The following is a 15,263-nucleotide window of genomic DNA, read 5'->3' as shown; positions in this document are numbered from 1 at the left end:
AGAGAGCACCCCCTAATGATCCCCCCTCCCCGCTCCCTGCAGCACAGGTCCCTAAAACTGCACTGGGGTCAGCACTGACTGGCAGGGGAGAGCGCCCCCTACTGAGCCCCCTGCCCCAATCCCTACAGCACAGCACCCCCTAATGCCATGCTGGAGTACTGGGGTCAGCACTGACTGCCAGGGAGAGTGCTCCCTACTGATCAGTGCCCCCAAACACAGCATGTATCCCTACCAGTGCTCATGCGGTGCCAGGACACTCGGGACCGCCGGCCTGGCCCTTTTTTCAGAAGCTGTCCCACCATCCTGGTACTGCCCTGATCCCTCCCTTGGGGCCCCGTACCCGTCTCGGACAGACTCCTGAGCAGCATTAACTACACAGCACCTCACTGTGCCAATACAGCCTCATGGCACTGGAGCTAACCCCTGCTCTTCTCTCGCGCACTGATTCCCCCCTTCGCCACTCCTCTGCCCGCGGCTAGCTCGGGGACTCAGGGGAACATGTAGCCCTGTTATAAGCAACCAGACAAAGCCCCAGTTGGGCACAGCTCTGCCACGTGGCCAGCGAGGGCTCAGCTGCTGGAGACCCGTTGTCCCCCTCCATTCTCTAGGCACAGCTGTTCTGTTCCGCTGGGCCGGCCCCAGCCCAGATCCCTTCACCTCCCACGTGGGACCCACGCCCCCACACCGACCAGCTCCGCCAGACCCAGAGATCTGCTATGCCCCCACCATTGATTGCCCCACTGGCGGCTGGACTGTGTTTCTTGGAGACATGCAAAGCCCGTTTCCCAGGATTCTCCGCAGAAAGCGGGTCCCAGCTCTGGGAAGTTTGGAATTAATTATCTCCGCTTTCTCAGGACACTGATTTCCCCGTGGGGCCTCACTTGGCCGGGGGACAAGCCCATGTTGCCAGAGGCCTCGCAAATAGCAATGTTTCCAAACATTTCTTCCCTGCGAACTTTTCCCAGGGGTTCAGAGCGGGCTGACGATCTCTCCTCTGCTGGGTTGGTTTTTACGACAGGCCAGGTGTGGGCTGGGTTGGTGTCAGGATGGGATGCCCAAATATTGGACGATATGGTGCGAGTGACTCAGTAGGGGGCGCTCTCCCCATACAATCGGCGCTGACCCCTGGGAGGTGTCAGGGGGTGCTGTGCTGCGTTTTTGGTATGCCTTCATCTCTGCTTGCAGCCATTCAAGCTGAGTGTCTCCTAGCCACGGGATTTGGCCAGTGGAGAAACTGAGGAACGGTGATTCAGGCTATTTCCAAAGCTGCTACAGGGATTCGGAGCCCCAGTTCCCATGAAAATGAATGAGATCTGGGTTCCCAAATCCACTAGGCAAAGTTCAGCCTAAATCTCGTACACCAAAAGATGAACCCTGGTGTCCTGGCTAGCTCCCAGATCAGGGCACTACATTACCCCTCCCCAAATTCCTGCCATGTTGCCAAGAGGATCCCTTCACCTCCAGCCCTGACCTGGGCAGCTATTCCCCATTTTCCAGGCTCCACCCCAGAGGTGGCTGCAGTAGGAGACCCTCATGCGGCGCCAAAGCCAGATTCCAGCGTAACAGAGAGAAGAATTTGACCCTCATTAGCAGCGTTGTTTATTCAGCTTCCCCCTGGACTGGTGCCTCAGTGTTTCCCAGGGTCACGGATTGTGCAACGCTGGCCAGTAGGATATTTCTCTGAGTGCAGCCGCCCCGCTGTGTCTTTCTCTCCAGCCGAGCTCGGTATATAACATCCGCCCAGAAAGTACGGAGCCTCAGACATTTTGCAGGCAGCTGGATCCATACTCCGAGGGAAACCGAGGCACCAGGACTGGGGTGAGTTGAAGATCGGGGCCTGAGATGACCGGTGTATTTAGGCAAGAAAGCTCAGGGAGCAGCGTATTGTAGTTGATCTATAGGGAATGCGCTAAATATAGTAACACAGAGCAGGTCTAAAGAGTGAAACACGGATCCAAAAGGCCCGTCACGTAATATTCACTGTGTGGAGAAGAAACAGCTGCATGAGTTGAAGTTTAAAACCAGTGGGGGCAGATCCCCAGCCAGGATCAATAGGTTTAGCTCCATTTTATACCTGAGGAAACTACGGGTGAAAGAGAGCAGTCGCCCCACATCCAGGGCTCTGACTCCCTGCCTTGCCCTACAATCTGACTAGATCTCACTCCCTTCCCTGAGCTAAGGAGAAAACCCAGGAGTCCTGGCTCCCAGCTCCCCCTGCTCTAACCAGTAGACCCCTCTCCCCTCCCCTCCCCAAGTCGGGCATACAATCCATGAATCCCCCCCAATCTAACCCACCAGCCCCGACTCTACTCGCAGAGCTGGGGAGAGAACCCAGGAGTCCTGGCTCCCAGCCCACCCTGCTCTCACCCACTAGATCTCCACCTCTGCCCGTGCTTTCCCCCCCAGATAGCCATGGCCCTGAAGGGACTCCACCCAGCGTTGTTGCTGCTGCTGCTGGTTTTGCTGCCCGCCTGTCTGGCTCTGGGCCGGAGGGAGACGCGCCACGAGAAATTCCACCGGCAGCACGTGGACTTCCCGAAGACCAGCGCCCCAGATGCCCGGCGCTACTGCAACCTCCTGATGCAGCGGAGGAACCTGACAGCTGACGCCTGCAAACCCACCAACACCTTCATCCACGTGGGACCCGCCGAGGTGGACGGCGTCTGTCGCTCGGGGGGCACCCCCAGCACCGAGAATTACTACGACAGCAACGTGCCCTTTGAGCTCACCACCTGCCGGCTGGCAGGGGGCGCTCAGAGACCCCCCTGCAACTACCGCGGGAGAACCAGCACCCAGCGGATCCGGGTGGCATGCGTGGGAGGGCTGCCCGTGCACTATAAAACACAGCTCTAGGGGCAAGGAGGCGAGCAGGGTGAGGGGCAGTGAGGTTGGCGATTTCATCCGAGCTTAAAGAAATTAGGAGCCAACGGGGCTTGGTCCCTCACTGGCGCGATTGGGAGTTCAGCAGCCTAAATCCCTTAGATCCCTACCCCACCCCCCACCCTCTGCTCCCCCACTGCCCACTATACAGTATAGCCGCCCCATCCCCGCCCCCACCCTCTGCTGCCCCTAGTGCCCATTATACAGTATAGCTGCCCCTTCCCCACCCCCACCCTCTGCTGCCCCTAGTGCCCATTATACAGTATAGCTGCCCCTTCCCCACCCCCACCTTCTGCTACCCCTAATACCCATTATACAGTATAACCGCCCCTTCCCTGCTCCCACCCTCTGCTGCCCCAGTGCCCATTACAGAGTATAGCTGCCCCTTTCCCATCCTTTACGTGCTGCTGGTACAATGGGTCAAGGACAGGACTGGCACTCAGGATACCTGAGTCCTATTTTTTATTCTTCCTCTGACCCACTTCTGTGACCCTGCACAAATCACTTGAAGTTTCTGTGCCTCAGTTTCCCCATATGTTGTCCATCGAGTCTCTTTAGCATGGAAGCTCCTTGTGGCACGGATTGGCTCTCATCTTGTGTCTGTACAGTAACTAGAACACAAACATGCCTCCGTTTCAGTTGAGGTCTCTAAGTGGTACTATCAGTCAAATCATATCAGTTGTTTGGGGGCAGGCACATCTTTTTTCTTCTGTGTTTGTTCAGCATCTGGGCCATGGTCAGTGACTGGGTCTCCTAGGCACTAACCCGGTACAATTAATAAATAATCAGAGAGATGTATTGAGCTGAATCCTGGAATCTCTTTTCCTGAGTCTCTTGCTGCTTCCGCCAATAAAGCGCTTTGCTAGAAAGGGCTGTGGTCTGTGTTTGTGGGGAGCTGTGTGTGTCCTGGGGAAAGTCAGGAAGTGTAACAAGAGCACTCAGCGTGAAATGCCTTGGGGAAATCCTGTGGTGAGATTTCAACCCACAACCCTTTGTTTAGCAATCTAGTCTCCAAGCCACAGGGCCAGCTGTTTGCTATCATCTCCTGGCATGTGGGGAAATATTGTCTGTGCCAAGACTAGCGGGATCCGTTTGGTCTACTCAGGAATCAGCAGAGAGCAAGCCCTTGGGGGACGCATTGACTCAGGGAGCTGGGACTCCCGGCTCAGCTCTCCCCCACAGTGCTGAACGTGCAACCACACCCTGCTGCACCCAGATCCTTCCACCTGGGATAAAAAACTGGACTGTGAGCCAGGGAGGTTGAGCAAGTGGAGAACTCTGCCGGTGTCTGGGCTGGTGTTGCTCTTGAGCGGGAGGGGCTGAGGAGCGGGAATTCGAAGAGACTTTGCAGCAGCTGGGAGTGTGGATTTCGGTTCCACTCTCTTCAGGGATGGGGGTCCAAGTGCCAAACTTTGGGTGTTTCCCTACAGACCCGTGAATCTCCAGGGGTTCCATGGGCAGTTCTGAGATGGTGATGCAGGGGCAAAGGGGGTGTATTTAATCATTGGAACAATTCACCAAGGGATGTGATGGATTCCCCATCACTGACAATTATTAAATCAAGCCTGGATGTTTTTGTATAAGATCTGCTCTATGAATTATTTGGGGAAGTTCTCTGGCCTATGTTCTACAAGAGGTCAGACTGTGTAGGCACACCCCGTCCCCCTGTGGGGAGTATCGTGGGTGTGGTGACACCATGTTAACAGTCTACCAGACTATCCTGGGCCTCACAACAGTGCGGCCCAGGAGCCAGAGACAATACAGTGGCCCTTGAATGCAGGGCAGTGTGGCCTAGTGGCTGGAGTCAATACAGCAGCCCTTGTGGGCAGGGTTGTGTGGCCTAGTGGCCAGATTCGGGGGGGGGCTTCCATCAAAGTGGGTGTGGCAGCTGGGGTAAGGGGACCCGGGCCTACCTGGCTCCACCAGGTCGTGACCCAGGGCCCTAATAGTGGCAGAGTGGTCCACCACTGGGTCAATTGGGAATTCAACTGCAAGACGCTGACTTTCCATGGGTAGGAGATACTACTCACTCCACTTCCCTGGGCTACCTCCTGCTTTGCTTCCTGTAGCTGCAGACTGTATGGCGTCAGGGTCTCAGGGCTCCTCAGCACAGGTTACTCCCTGGGATTCTGACACCCACCAATCATCTGTAGGCAACAGGTCTCTGGTCTAGTTCTCAGGATCTCCGGCTCCCGCACGTAAGGGCTGTAATGGCTCCTGGGCTGAAGCCTCTACCAAGCATCCTTCCTCCTTGGCGGTCTGCCCAGACTGAGCTAGGCTGCTCTCCTTTATACTAGCACAGCAGTTGGAGCATGCCCAGCATGGTCGGAGGGGTGGGACTTCATCCACCCACAGTGTGGGATTAACCCTCCCCTGCCTAGTGCGGAGTATGCACACCCCATCACAGACTAGATGATCACAATGATCCCTTCTGGCATGGGAATCTATGAATCTATTAAACCTGCTAATGTATTAGCAACAGTACATCTCCAATTTGATGACTATATGACTTTTGTCTCTGTAGCAGGAAATTTTCAGAACTTCTTTCAAGTGAAAGTTGTAACTCTGTCTTGTATTCATTTTATCACCTGAGCTACCGTGCTATTCCTACCAGGGGTTGACAAGAGTTGAAACTCAGTTTCCAATGTATCCGAATACTCCTCTTTTCCATTTAGAAGTATTTCAGCTTTTTTTTTTTTTTAAGACATTTAAAACTTAAATGATGCTTGGACAAGCTGTAAATGTATGTAGTTTTCTCAACAATCTTTGGAGAGGTCGCTCCTGGCTTTCTGAATGTGTTAAGGAAGTGGCTTGAGAGCTGCCCAATAACTTAATTAATTCCCTGTTTAACATAAATATTTTTATACTCAAATCATTGCTCCTTGCGTAGCAAGGCCTGAGCTGGCTCCAATCACACCTGGCACTGCCAGGCTGGATGGAACGAACCCAGGTGTCTTGGGTTGATCAGAGGAGCCGGGAGTCCATTGTGACCACGACCCTCTCCACACATGGACCTTGGAGAGGTTACAACTGGGTCAGGGCAGGGAGACCAAGCCAGGAAGAATGGGATTGTTTGACACCCAGCTGGTTCCTCCTGCTGCTCCCATATGCCTTGGGATCCAGGCTGCCAGGTAGCCAGAGGTGCTGCTCCTCCAAACCCACCAGGCTGGGGCCGTATAACAGAACCTGGAGGGTTTAAACTAGTGTAAATAAAAAGGGGGGGGATTCTCTGGAACTTGAAGTTTTTAAACCATGATTTGAGGACATCAGTAACTCAGTCAGAAGTTTGGGATCTATCACAGGGGTATGTGGGTGAGGTTTGTGGCCTGCAATGTGCAGGAGGTCACACTAGGTGATCATGATGGTCCCTTCTGGCCGTAAAGTCTATGAGAGGTAGGGGAGAAAAGACAGGAGAGGGCAGAGGTCTTCCTCTGAAGCAGATGGTACTGGCCACAGGTTGGGAGGAGATACTGAGCTAGCTGCAAAAAGAATAGGAGTACTTGTGGCACCTTAGAGACTAACAAATTTATTAGAGCATAAGCTTTCGTGGGCTACAGCCCACTTCTTCGGATGCATATATCATATATATTGAGCTAGCTGGACCCTCAAGCTGGTCTAATGTGGGAATCCCTCTTCTCTCATCCTCCACTGGCCACTAACCAAACAGAATCCACGTGGCAAAAAGAGAGAGCTGCCTTAATCCATGGAGAAGGGCAATATCACACACCCAGGTTGCTGGGAGGGGTGTCTTCAGCTAGGCAGCTAGATAGATAAATAGATAGATAGATATGTATGGGGAAAGAAAGAAAGAAAGACCTCTGGAACCTAGTAAATGCAGCCCAGCCCTGTAACCTTAACTCTGCCCTCTTTGAGTGATGGTTGTGGGTGGAGCTGATGTGCTCCACTTAATTCTTTAATTTGTGGTTTCAGGAGCATTCGACATTCTGCCAGAGGCTGAGGCAATTCCAGGTAACTTTAACGCTTTGCAAATGAGGTTTTGGAGTCTGGCATGAAGCAACTGCCTGCCTGGCAGCCTTAGCCTGCAATCAGCTCCCTGGGGGGTGGAGGGCCTGGAGGGGATGAGTGGGTGCAGGTCCCATGGTGCAAACAGGTCCCCTCCCCCTTGTCCATCCCTCCATTTCCACCCCACTGCAGGGTGAGCCAGCAACAGAGGTATCATGGCCCAGAGGGGACCCCACCCAACACTGCTGCTAGTCTTGCTGGCCACGTGGTTGGCTCTGGCCGGGGGGGAGATGCGCTACAAGTTCCTGAGGCAGCACGTCAATTACCCAAGGACTGCAGCCCCGGACGCCAGGACCTACTGCAACCAGATAATGTAGTGCTGGGGCATGACCTTGCCCGTCTGCAAGTTCACCAACACCTTCGTCCATGCCAGCCCCACCAGCATCACCACCATCTGTGGCTCTGGAGGGAGGGACCCCAGCAAGTGAGAAACCTGCGAGACAGTAATGCTTCCTTCACCCTCACCACCTGCCGGCTGCAGGGGAGATCACAGAGACCATCCTGCAATTACAACGGGGGCATGTGAGGGTTCACGCCCCTCCTTACAGGGCAGCACGGCCTAGTGGCCAGAGTCCATAGGATCAACCCTTGTCGCAGGGTAGCACGGCCTAGTGGCCAGAGTTTATACAAGCGCCCCTGGTTGCAGGGCAGCACGGCCTAGTGGCCAGAGTCCATATAAGCGACCCTGGTTGCAGGGCAGCACGGCCTAGTGGCCAGAGTCCATATAAGCAGCTTCAAGAGCGTCGGCTGGTCCTCTGCATGAGCTTCCCAGTTAGGTCCTTCCCCTGCGACCGCCAGCCCCGACTGAGCTGAGTTCCCTCCTTTTATACTCAGTGAGCATCTGGAGCATGCCCAGTACCAATGGGGCGGGACTTCCTCTGTCAGAGCTATTGGTCTGACGTCGCTGGGGCTAGTGCGGGGCGGGGCGGGGCTGCCCCGTCACAGGGCACCAGCACCCAACGCATCCGCACCGCCTCTGTGTGGGGGCTCCCTGTGCACTACGACAGAGCAATATAGCCTGGGCCCATTGCACAGCACGGTCAGTCCCCCCAACCCCTGCTCTGCTGCTGCCCCCAGTGCAAAGAGGAGCAAGCAGTGGGTGTGGTCTCAGAGGAAGAAGCTGAGCGGAAGCGGGGCCTTGGGGTGGAGCAGGAGGGTGGGGCCACGGTCCAGGCACTGGGGCCCCTTTTGAGTGTGGGCCCGCTGCCACAGACCCCTTGGCACCATTGTAAACCCGGTACTGCAAGCTGGGAGGGGTTGCAAGCACCCCCCATAGCTCCTGCCGTCCCCCTTACAACCACAGCCGCCAGACTTTCTGTCAACATTACAGACAAATAAAAATTGCGTTTTCTCAAGGCTAACTAAAGCCCACGTTGGTAGCTTGCGCCCGGTATCATGCTGTTTTGCTTCAAGCCCCTGTGCGCTTCCACCTCTGTGCTCGTCCAAGCCCAGATGGGGCCTGAGAAGCCAGAAAATGGCAGACGCATTCGGGAATAAGATTGCCCACATGGGGAGTTAGACCGGCAGAGATTCACAGTTCTGCAGGGTTTAAATCCAGGATTGCCCATTCGATTACCTTGCCTGACCTCCCGTATAGCACAGGCTGTTAAACGTTAGCCAGGTACCCCTGCATTGAAGCTAAAGACTTTAATGAGAGCAAAACATTACAGTCCTTGGGAGACTGAAGTGTTGTGAACCAGGCAGAGACCAAGGGGACCCCTCACAGCAGGGAATTGATTAACTGAGACATGCCCAGATGTCATCCCCCCAGGGGGGAAGATTCCTTCCCTAACCCAAAGCTGGTCATCGGTCCGACCCTGTGAATGTGACCAAGACCAACCAGCCAGCCAGGAGTCTCTAGACCACCCCAACCAATGTCCCTTCTCCAGCTGTGGCCGATCCCTGATGCTTCAGAAGAAGATGCCCCCCCCCAACACACACACACAAATCCCCAGAATACACCAAGCCTTCCTGATCCTTGCAAGCCGAAGCCCTGAAGCCTGAGATTGGATGATAGTCGCGCTCCTACAGCAGCGGTGTGAGTGTTATGAGGATGTTGCAGGCAATGCAGCGGTGCTGTTCTCCCCACGGCCATGACAGAAGGGACTGAACAGAGAGACTGAGGTGCTTAGATTTAAAAGCCAGAAGGGACCCCACAACTACCCAGCCTGACCCCTGGCGAATTTCTCCCAGCAGCCAGATCTGTTCAAAAGACATCATCTCATGTGGTAAAGACTCCCCCAGCTGGTGTGTCCCCAGGGACGCTGTCCCAGCATTGAACTCCCCTCACTGCTAGGCAACGGTCTCTCTTTCAAGGTTGACTGTAGCTGGACTAACATTAGCCCCGATGTGAACGTTCCCTGTCTGGGGGAGGCTGGATGGCCCATCCTCAGGAGCTGGGTTTCAAGTGTCCAGGATGCCCCCACGCCTATCAGGTGCTCAGCCAACAGCCTAGCCCTCTCTGCCCCCATAAACGCCCAGGCCCCGTCACTTTCATGTTCCCCATCAAAGGCCCCTCTGAGCCAGCCAGGCCTTCCCTGCTCCGTGTAATTCATCCAGTCTTGCTGCCCATAGATCCTGAGCCTCTGGTCCCAGGCCAGGCAACATGGATCGAGCTGGCTCCAGTCCCACCTGGAGCTGACAAGCTGCGCAGAGAGAACCCAGGTGTTCAGGGCAGGTCACAAGACCTTGGAGACCTTGCAGCCTGTTCCGGCTCCTGGTCCAGGACAATGAGACCAGTCAGTGAAGGCGGGGGATTGTTTAACACCCCTCCTGCCCCTCCTGGTTGCTCCTCGCTGCCATGTAGACACAGGTGCTGCCCGGTCAGCTGCCCCCCCTCCACCCCACTCTGCCCTGCCCTGCTGGGGACCATATAACGGAGTTTGGAGCAGCAGTAGATTCAGGGGACTCTCCACGCCATCGGTGGCTGGGTCCATCTCTCCAGCTGGAGGCAAAGGCACCGGGAGAGCAGAGCTGGTGAGAAGGTCAGAGCGACAGGAATGGAGCCATGTGGGGTGGACTGGGGATGGGGATGGGGCCAAAGAGGGGCACAGGGGGGTGTGAGGGGTGATGGGAACTGGAGCAGCTTTGGTACCATGAATGGTGGAAGCAGGTTCCCAGCTCACATTGTCTCCACCTGCTCTCGCCTTGATTGATAGTGAGTTCTAAACTAGGAAATAGAGACATGTGTCTCCCGGTTTTATTACACAGGGAGAGGAAAATCAGGCAGACGAGGCACTATTAAAGAACCTTAGAGGGCAGGAACATAGGCAATCGAAGGACAGTGCCCAATCCAGCTAGAACACCGGGCGAGGGAAGAGAGAAACAGACGCAATATTTGTACGTGAAGGGGAGGGGCCTGGGGGGAAGCACTGGACCAAGTGGTGCAGGAGGTGAGACCGGATATTCTAGGGGTAACAGAACCACGGTGGAATAGCTGGAATGCTGGTATGTAAGGGGATGTGAGGTCAGGAGAGAGGGAAATAAAGGTAAAGGGGTAGGTACAATTGTACACCAGTGATGTGGTAGACCAATAAGAAGCAATAGCAAAACAGAATCTGCTTGGGTCAAGATCACTTTGGAGAAGGATTGTAACAGAGGCTTTACTGGGGGGGATGTTGGGGGCTGGTATGGACCCCAGGTTGGATTTGGATAAGGAGTGATAGATCTGTAATATTAATAGAGAGAGAAATACTACAGAGAACAGTGTCATTCTGGGAGACTTGAACTTGTGGGATATAGATCGCAGAACATTTGCTACTTGTAATGGTTATTGATTAATATTCCTGGACAGGATCGATGACCAATTTCTTCATCAACTAGCCACCGAACCAAGCAGAGGAGATGCTGTGTTAGACTTGGTTTTGGTAAGTAACGAGGATATCATAGAAGAGCTGTAAATAACCTTGTGTCAAGTGAGCACAAGTTGGTTCCATTTAAATTAAGTGGAGGAATAATCATAAAAGATAGGCAGCTATGGGCTTCTATTGCAAAGGAGCAGACTTTGCTAGATGCAGGGAGCTAGTTAGCGAAGTCAGCTGGACTGAAGAACTCAGGGACTTCATTGTGGAGGAGAGTTGGAATCTCAAAGGTGCAAAAAGTATCTGTAATTTGCATCGTAAGCAAGGGGAACAAACTTGTAGGGAAAAGCTCCAGCCCTAACTGGATGACTAGCCAGCTCAAAAAGGATATTGGGAGTAAGAAGAGAGTCAGCAAGGAATGGAAGAAGGGATTGATCGGTAAAGAAAACTCCTCTTGGAGTTCAGAAAGTGCAGGGATAGAGAGAATTGCCAAAAGACCAGATGAGTTACGCTCCCAATGAAAACAGCTAGTAGCCAGTTCTTGAGCCACGTCCATAAAAAGAGAATGAGAAGAGAAGACGTGGGACTGCTTTGCAGGGAGGGCAGATGAAGATGAGGATGTCAAGGTTAGGAACAATCCAGGGATGGCCCCAAACCAAAGGAATACTTTGCCTCAGTTTTCAGTAAGGATGATGATGGGGATGCAGCCAGGATGGCTGATGGGAATGAGTGTATGAGTGTATCTCCTGAGGAAGCAAAACTCATAGCGTTTAAGTCACTCAGGTTGCGGGAACCGGGTTATCTCCATCCCAGAACACTGGCACATCAGATTGCAAGTCCAGTAGCAAGGATTTTTAATAAATTTACCCAGGGCCGGCTTTAGGCTGATTCCCCTGATGATTCCCCTGATTCCCCGGAATCGAGCCCCGCGGGTAATAGGCTCACCCAGCGGCGGTCCGCTCGGGCGGCATTTTGGCAGTAGGGGGGGCCCGCTCCGGGGTCTTCAGCAGCATTTCGGCGGTGGGGGGTCCTTCAGTGCCACAGAAGATGTGGAGCGGACCCCCGGCCGCCAAAGACCTGGACCGTGGAATCGGGCCCCGCAGGTCCTAAAGCTGGCCCAGAATCTACCAAATCTGGGGTGATGCTGTATGACTGGAGATCAGTAAATGTGCCACCCATATTTAAGAAAGGGAGAAAAGTGATCCAGGCAGCTCCCGGCCCATTATTCTGACCTCAGGAGTATGGAAGGCTTTAGAACAAGTTTTGAAGGAAACTATCATTAAAGACACGGCAGTCAAAGGAAAAGGGGATGTAACGCAACATGGGTTTACCAAATGTAGCTCGGGCCAGACTAACCTGATGTCTTTCTTTGAGAAGAAAACTGATTCACTAGACCAGGGGAAAAAGTGGCAGATCCAATCTGTCTGGACGCCAGTAAATTTGACATAGTGTCACCTGGGAAATTAATAACTAAACTAGCAAAGTTGGGGCTTGGTACAAAACTCTAGGGTGGGTAAGGAACAGGCTGCAGAGGAGATGACAAGGGCTGTGCTGAAAAGGGAATGATTAGGTTGGAGTAGCTCCTCAAGGATTGGCCTTGGGACCAATCTTAGTGAATATTTTCATTGGTACAAAAAGCAGGGGTGTGCTACTGAAATTGGCTGATGACACAAAGTCACTGAAGAGGAGACTGGAATATCCTACGGGAAGACCTGGATGACCTGGAGGAATGGAGTGACAGATAGGGGATGAAGTTCAATGGTACAGAGTGCACGGTCATGCACGTAGGGACTAACAAGAATTTCTGCCATAAGCTGGGGGCTCATCAGTTGGAAACGAGAGAGGAGGAGAAAGACCCGGGTGCAGGGGTTGATCACAACAGGACTATGAGCCACCAGTGTGATGCAGCTGCGAGCAAGGCAAAAGTGATCCCAGGACATATCCAGCGAGGCATTTCTAGAAGAGGTAGGGAAGTATTAATGCCATTGTACACGGCACTGGTGAGACCTCGTCTGGAATCCCACGAGCAATTCTGGTCACCCTTGTTCAAGAGAGATGACTTCAGACTGGAGCAGGCGCAGGGCTGCTAGGATGCTCAGGGGAGCAGAGGGTCGATCTTCTGAGAGTGCTGGCACAAGAGCAAATGGGTAGAAACTGGCATTGAAGTCCCATTGGGCTGGAAATGAGACGGGTTCTAAGCAGCAGAGGAGGGAGGTATGGGAACAGCAAGGGAGGCAAATGACCTAACCAGTTTGGAGATGGCGCTTGATACCCTTACGACGAGGATTGGTACAGTGGGTGGCCTGTGATAGAGACCCCGGCTGTCCCTTCCAGTCCCACCTTCCTATGTCCCCCTCCCTCTCCACTGCAGGTAGACGCCGGGCCAGGGGCAGCGATGGCTCCGAAGGGACCCCACCCCATGCTGCTGCTGGCCCTGGTGCTGCTGGCTGGCTGGCTGGCCCAGCTCAGCCAAGGAGCCAGCTACCCACAGTTCCTGAGGCAGCACGTCGACAACCCCAAGACCAGGGCCCGGAATGACCGGTCCTACTGCAACATGATGATGCAGCGCCGGGGCATGGCCAGCCCCTGCAAACACACCAACACCTTCGTCCATGCCCCCGCCAGCCAGCTCCAAGACGTCTGCGGCCGGGCAGGCCGGCGGGCCGGCGGCAACCTGCATAACAGCAACAACCGCTACCGCATCACCACCTGCCGGCTGGCTGGGGGATCGACCCGCCCGCCCTGCAACTACCGGGGGCACAGCAGCACCCGCCGGATCCGCGTGGCGTGCGTTGGGGGCCGGCCTGTGCACTATGACAGGACCCTCTAGAGCCGGGCAGCCAGGCCTGGGGTGGGAGCCAGGGCGTCCTGCTGCTTTCGCTCTCCACGGACACTTCCATGGCTGGGGGCTCCCCAGCTCCGTCCCTGCCCCCTCCTGGACCCACCCCCCGCGCAAGGCACCTGACATGAGATCCAGGAACCGGGGGGGCTCAAGCCAGGCATCCGAGTCCATGGTGAGGACCCCGACATCAGAGTGACCTACCATGGCAAGTGCTCAGCTAATGCAGCTTCCACTGAGTCCGCAGTGTGGAAAAAACCAGCCTCCTGGATGTCTAGTGCCCCACGATTTATTGTAATCCCCATTGCTCCTTCTGCAGCTGCTCAGAGTAGTCACCCCACCCCTGCCCTATGCTGCCCCTAGTGCCCATTATACAGTATAGCCGCCCCTTCCCCACCCCTCACCCTCTACTGTCCCTAGTGCCCATTATACAGTATTGCCGCTCCTTCCCCGCCCCCACCCTCTGCTGCTCCCTAGTGCCCATTATACAGTATAGCCGTCCCGCCCCCACCCTCTGCTGCCCCTAGTGCCCATTATACAGTATAGCCGCCCCTTCCCCACCCCCACCTTGTGCTGCTCCCTAGTGCCAATTATACAGTATAGCCGCTCCTTCCCCACCCCCACCCTCTGCTGCCTCCCAGTGTCCATTATACGGTATAGCCATCCTATCCTGTCCATTACCCATGCAGTGGTGGGGTTGATGTTGGGAGAAGTGTGTCTCAGGCGAAGCCCTGGGTGCTGTTACTGGGCTGGATTCTCTTGCTGTTTCTTGCAATAAATCACTTCCTGCCCATGAAGCCCAGACAGGTGTGTTTGGGGAGGTGGTGGGCAGAAGAATTAGCTGGCTCTCTCTCCACTGTTAAAAATCACAAGGTTCTAGTGAGCTTCCAGCTTTCAATGGTATGTCAGGCCAGTGGGTCAGCCGCTGAGCTAGCCAATCACCTCCTCCGAGTGCTCCGTCAGGGACCAGTTCACTGCCAATCCTATGGAGCAGGGGCTACTTCCCAGCCTGCCTTGCTGCCAGCATCATTTCTCCTGGGGTGACTGGGGCAACCCCTTGTTTTTCAAATAGATTGGGTAGCCTAGAGCTGAGATCCAGACTCCCTCAGCCCCATCCCCACACAGTCCAGGGGACTCTCAGTCTCCCCAGTTCTTTGTCTCTGTCCTCTGCTGTGCCCCAAATCCCCCCACCATCTCAGTACCTGCCAGCTCCCTTCTCCTGCTTTCCCCTATAGCCCAGCCCCCCTGCAATCACCAGCCGGCCCCTTCCAATCCCTGCAGCCTCCTAAGCCCCCTATTACAGCCTGTTGACCCAGAGTATTGCTTAAGATTCTTCCTTTCAAGCAGTTACTTTTACTGTTTCAAAGCTAGTCACATTAATAGAATAACAATCCCCAGCTCTTCTCTAGCATTCACATCAGTGGATCACAAAAAGCTTTATAAAGGAAGCATCATCATAACCATTTTACAGAGGGGGAAACTGAGGCAGAGACAGGGGACGCGACTGATCCTAGGTCACCCAGCCAGGAACAGAATCCCGGGGCCTTAAGCACATGCTTGGGGCGGCACCTGGTAAGGGGCTGCCAATCTTGGGGTGGCGGGGGGGCAGCGCGGCACGGCATTCCGCGCGGGGGGGGCGCTCTGGCGGCGCGGCGCTCGGAGGGGGGGCGGCGCTCGGCGTGGTGCTCGGCAGGGGGGGTTCCGGCGGCGCGGCGCTCGGC

At 54.7% G+C, this 15,263-nt stretch overlaps 2 protein-coding genes and 1 pseudogene across 3 annotated transcripts; all 3 read left to right on the top strand.

Annotated features, from left to right (window-relative positions):
* Positions 1-1,664: 1,664 nt before the first annotated feature.
* On the top strand, positions 1,665-3,060 carry LOC113407974 (ribonuclease-like). 2 transcript variants are annotated; one of them, XM_026659218.2, is made up of 2 exons: positions 1,665-1,818; positions 2,411-3,060. In XM_026659218.2, the coding sequence occupies exon 2, from the start codon at positions 2,413-2,415 to the stop codon at positions 2,851-2,853; it is 441 nt and encodes a 146-aa protein (XP_026515003.1). In that variant the 5' UTR covers positions 1,665-1,818; positions 2,411-2,412; the 3' UTR covers positions 2,854-3,060. The 2 variants fall into 2 exon arrangements, with proteins under 2 accessions (XP_026515003.1, XP_026515002.1); XM_026659217.2 differs by having other exon boundaries at positions 1,666-1,818; positions 2,407-3,060.
* Positions 3,061-7,058: 3,998 nt separating this feature from the next.
* On the top strand, positions 7,059-7,920 carry LOC112116150 (annotated as a pseudogene).
* A 5,178-nt stretch (positions 7,921-13,098) lies between these two features.
* LOC112116149 (ribonuclease-like) lies at positions 13,099-13,533 on the top strand. Its single transcript, XM_024213481.2, has one exon. The coding sequence runs from the start codon at positions 13,099-13,101 to the stop codon at positions 13,531-13,533; it is 435 nt and encodes a 144-aa protein (XP_024069249.2).
* Positions 13,534-15,263: the final 1,730 nt, after the last annotated feature.

This window comes from Terrapene carolina, unplaced genomic scaffold (genome assembly GCF_002925995.2).
Source record: "Terrapene carolina triunguis isolate 2854851 unplaced genomic scaffold, T_m_triunguis-2.0 Scaffold612, whole genome shotgun sequence".
NCBI classification, from domain to species: Eukaryota; Metazoa; Chordata; order Testudines; family Emydidae; genus Terrapene; species Terrapene triunguis.
The sequence above is the reverse complement of the archived record's forward strand: the minus strand, read 5'-3'. Positions and strand labels throughout refer to the sequence as shown.

Excerpts from the sequence above, each read along its gene's own strand:
- LOC113407974 (XM_026659218.2), top strand. The coding sequence starts at position 2,413 with ATGGCCCTGAAGGGACTCCACCCAGCGTTGTTGCTGCTGCTGCTGGTT.
- LOC112116149 (XM_024213481.2), top strand. The coding sequence starts at position 13,099 with ATGGCTCCGAAGGGACCCCACCCCATGCTGCTGCTGGCCCTGGTGCTG.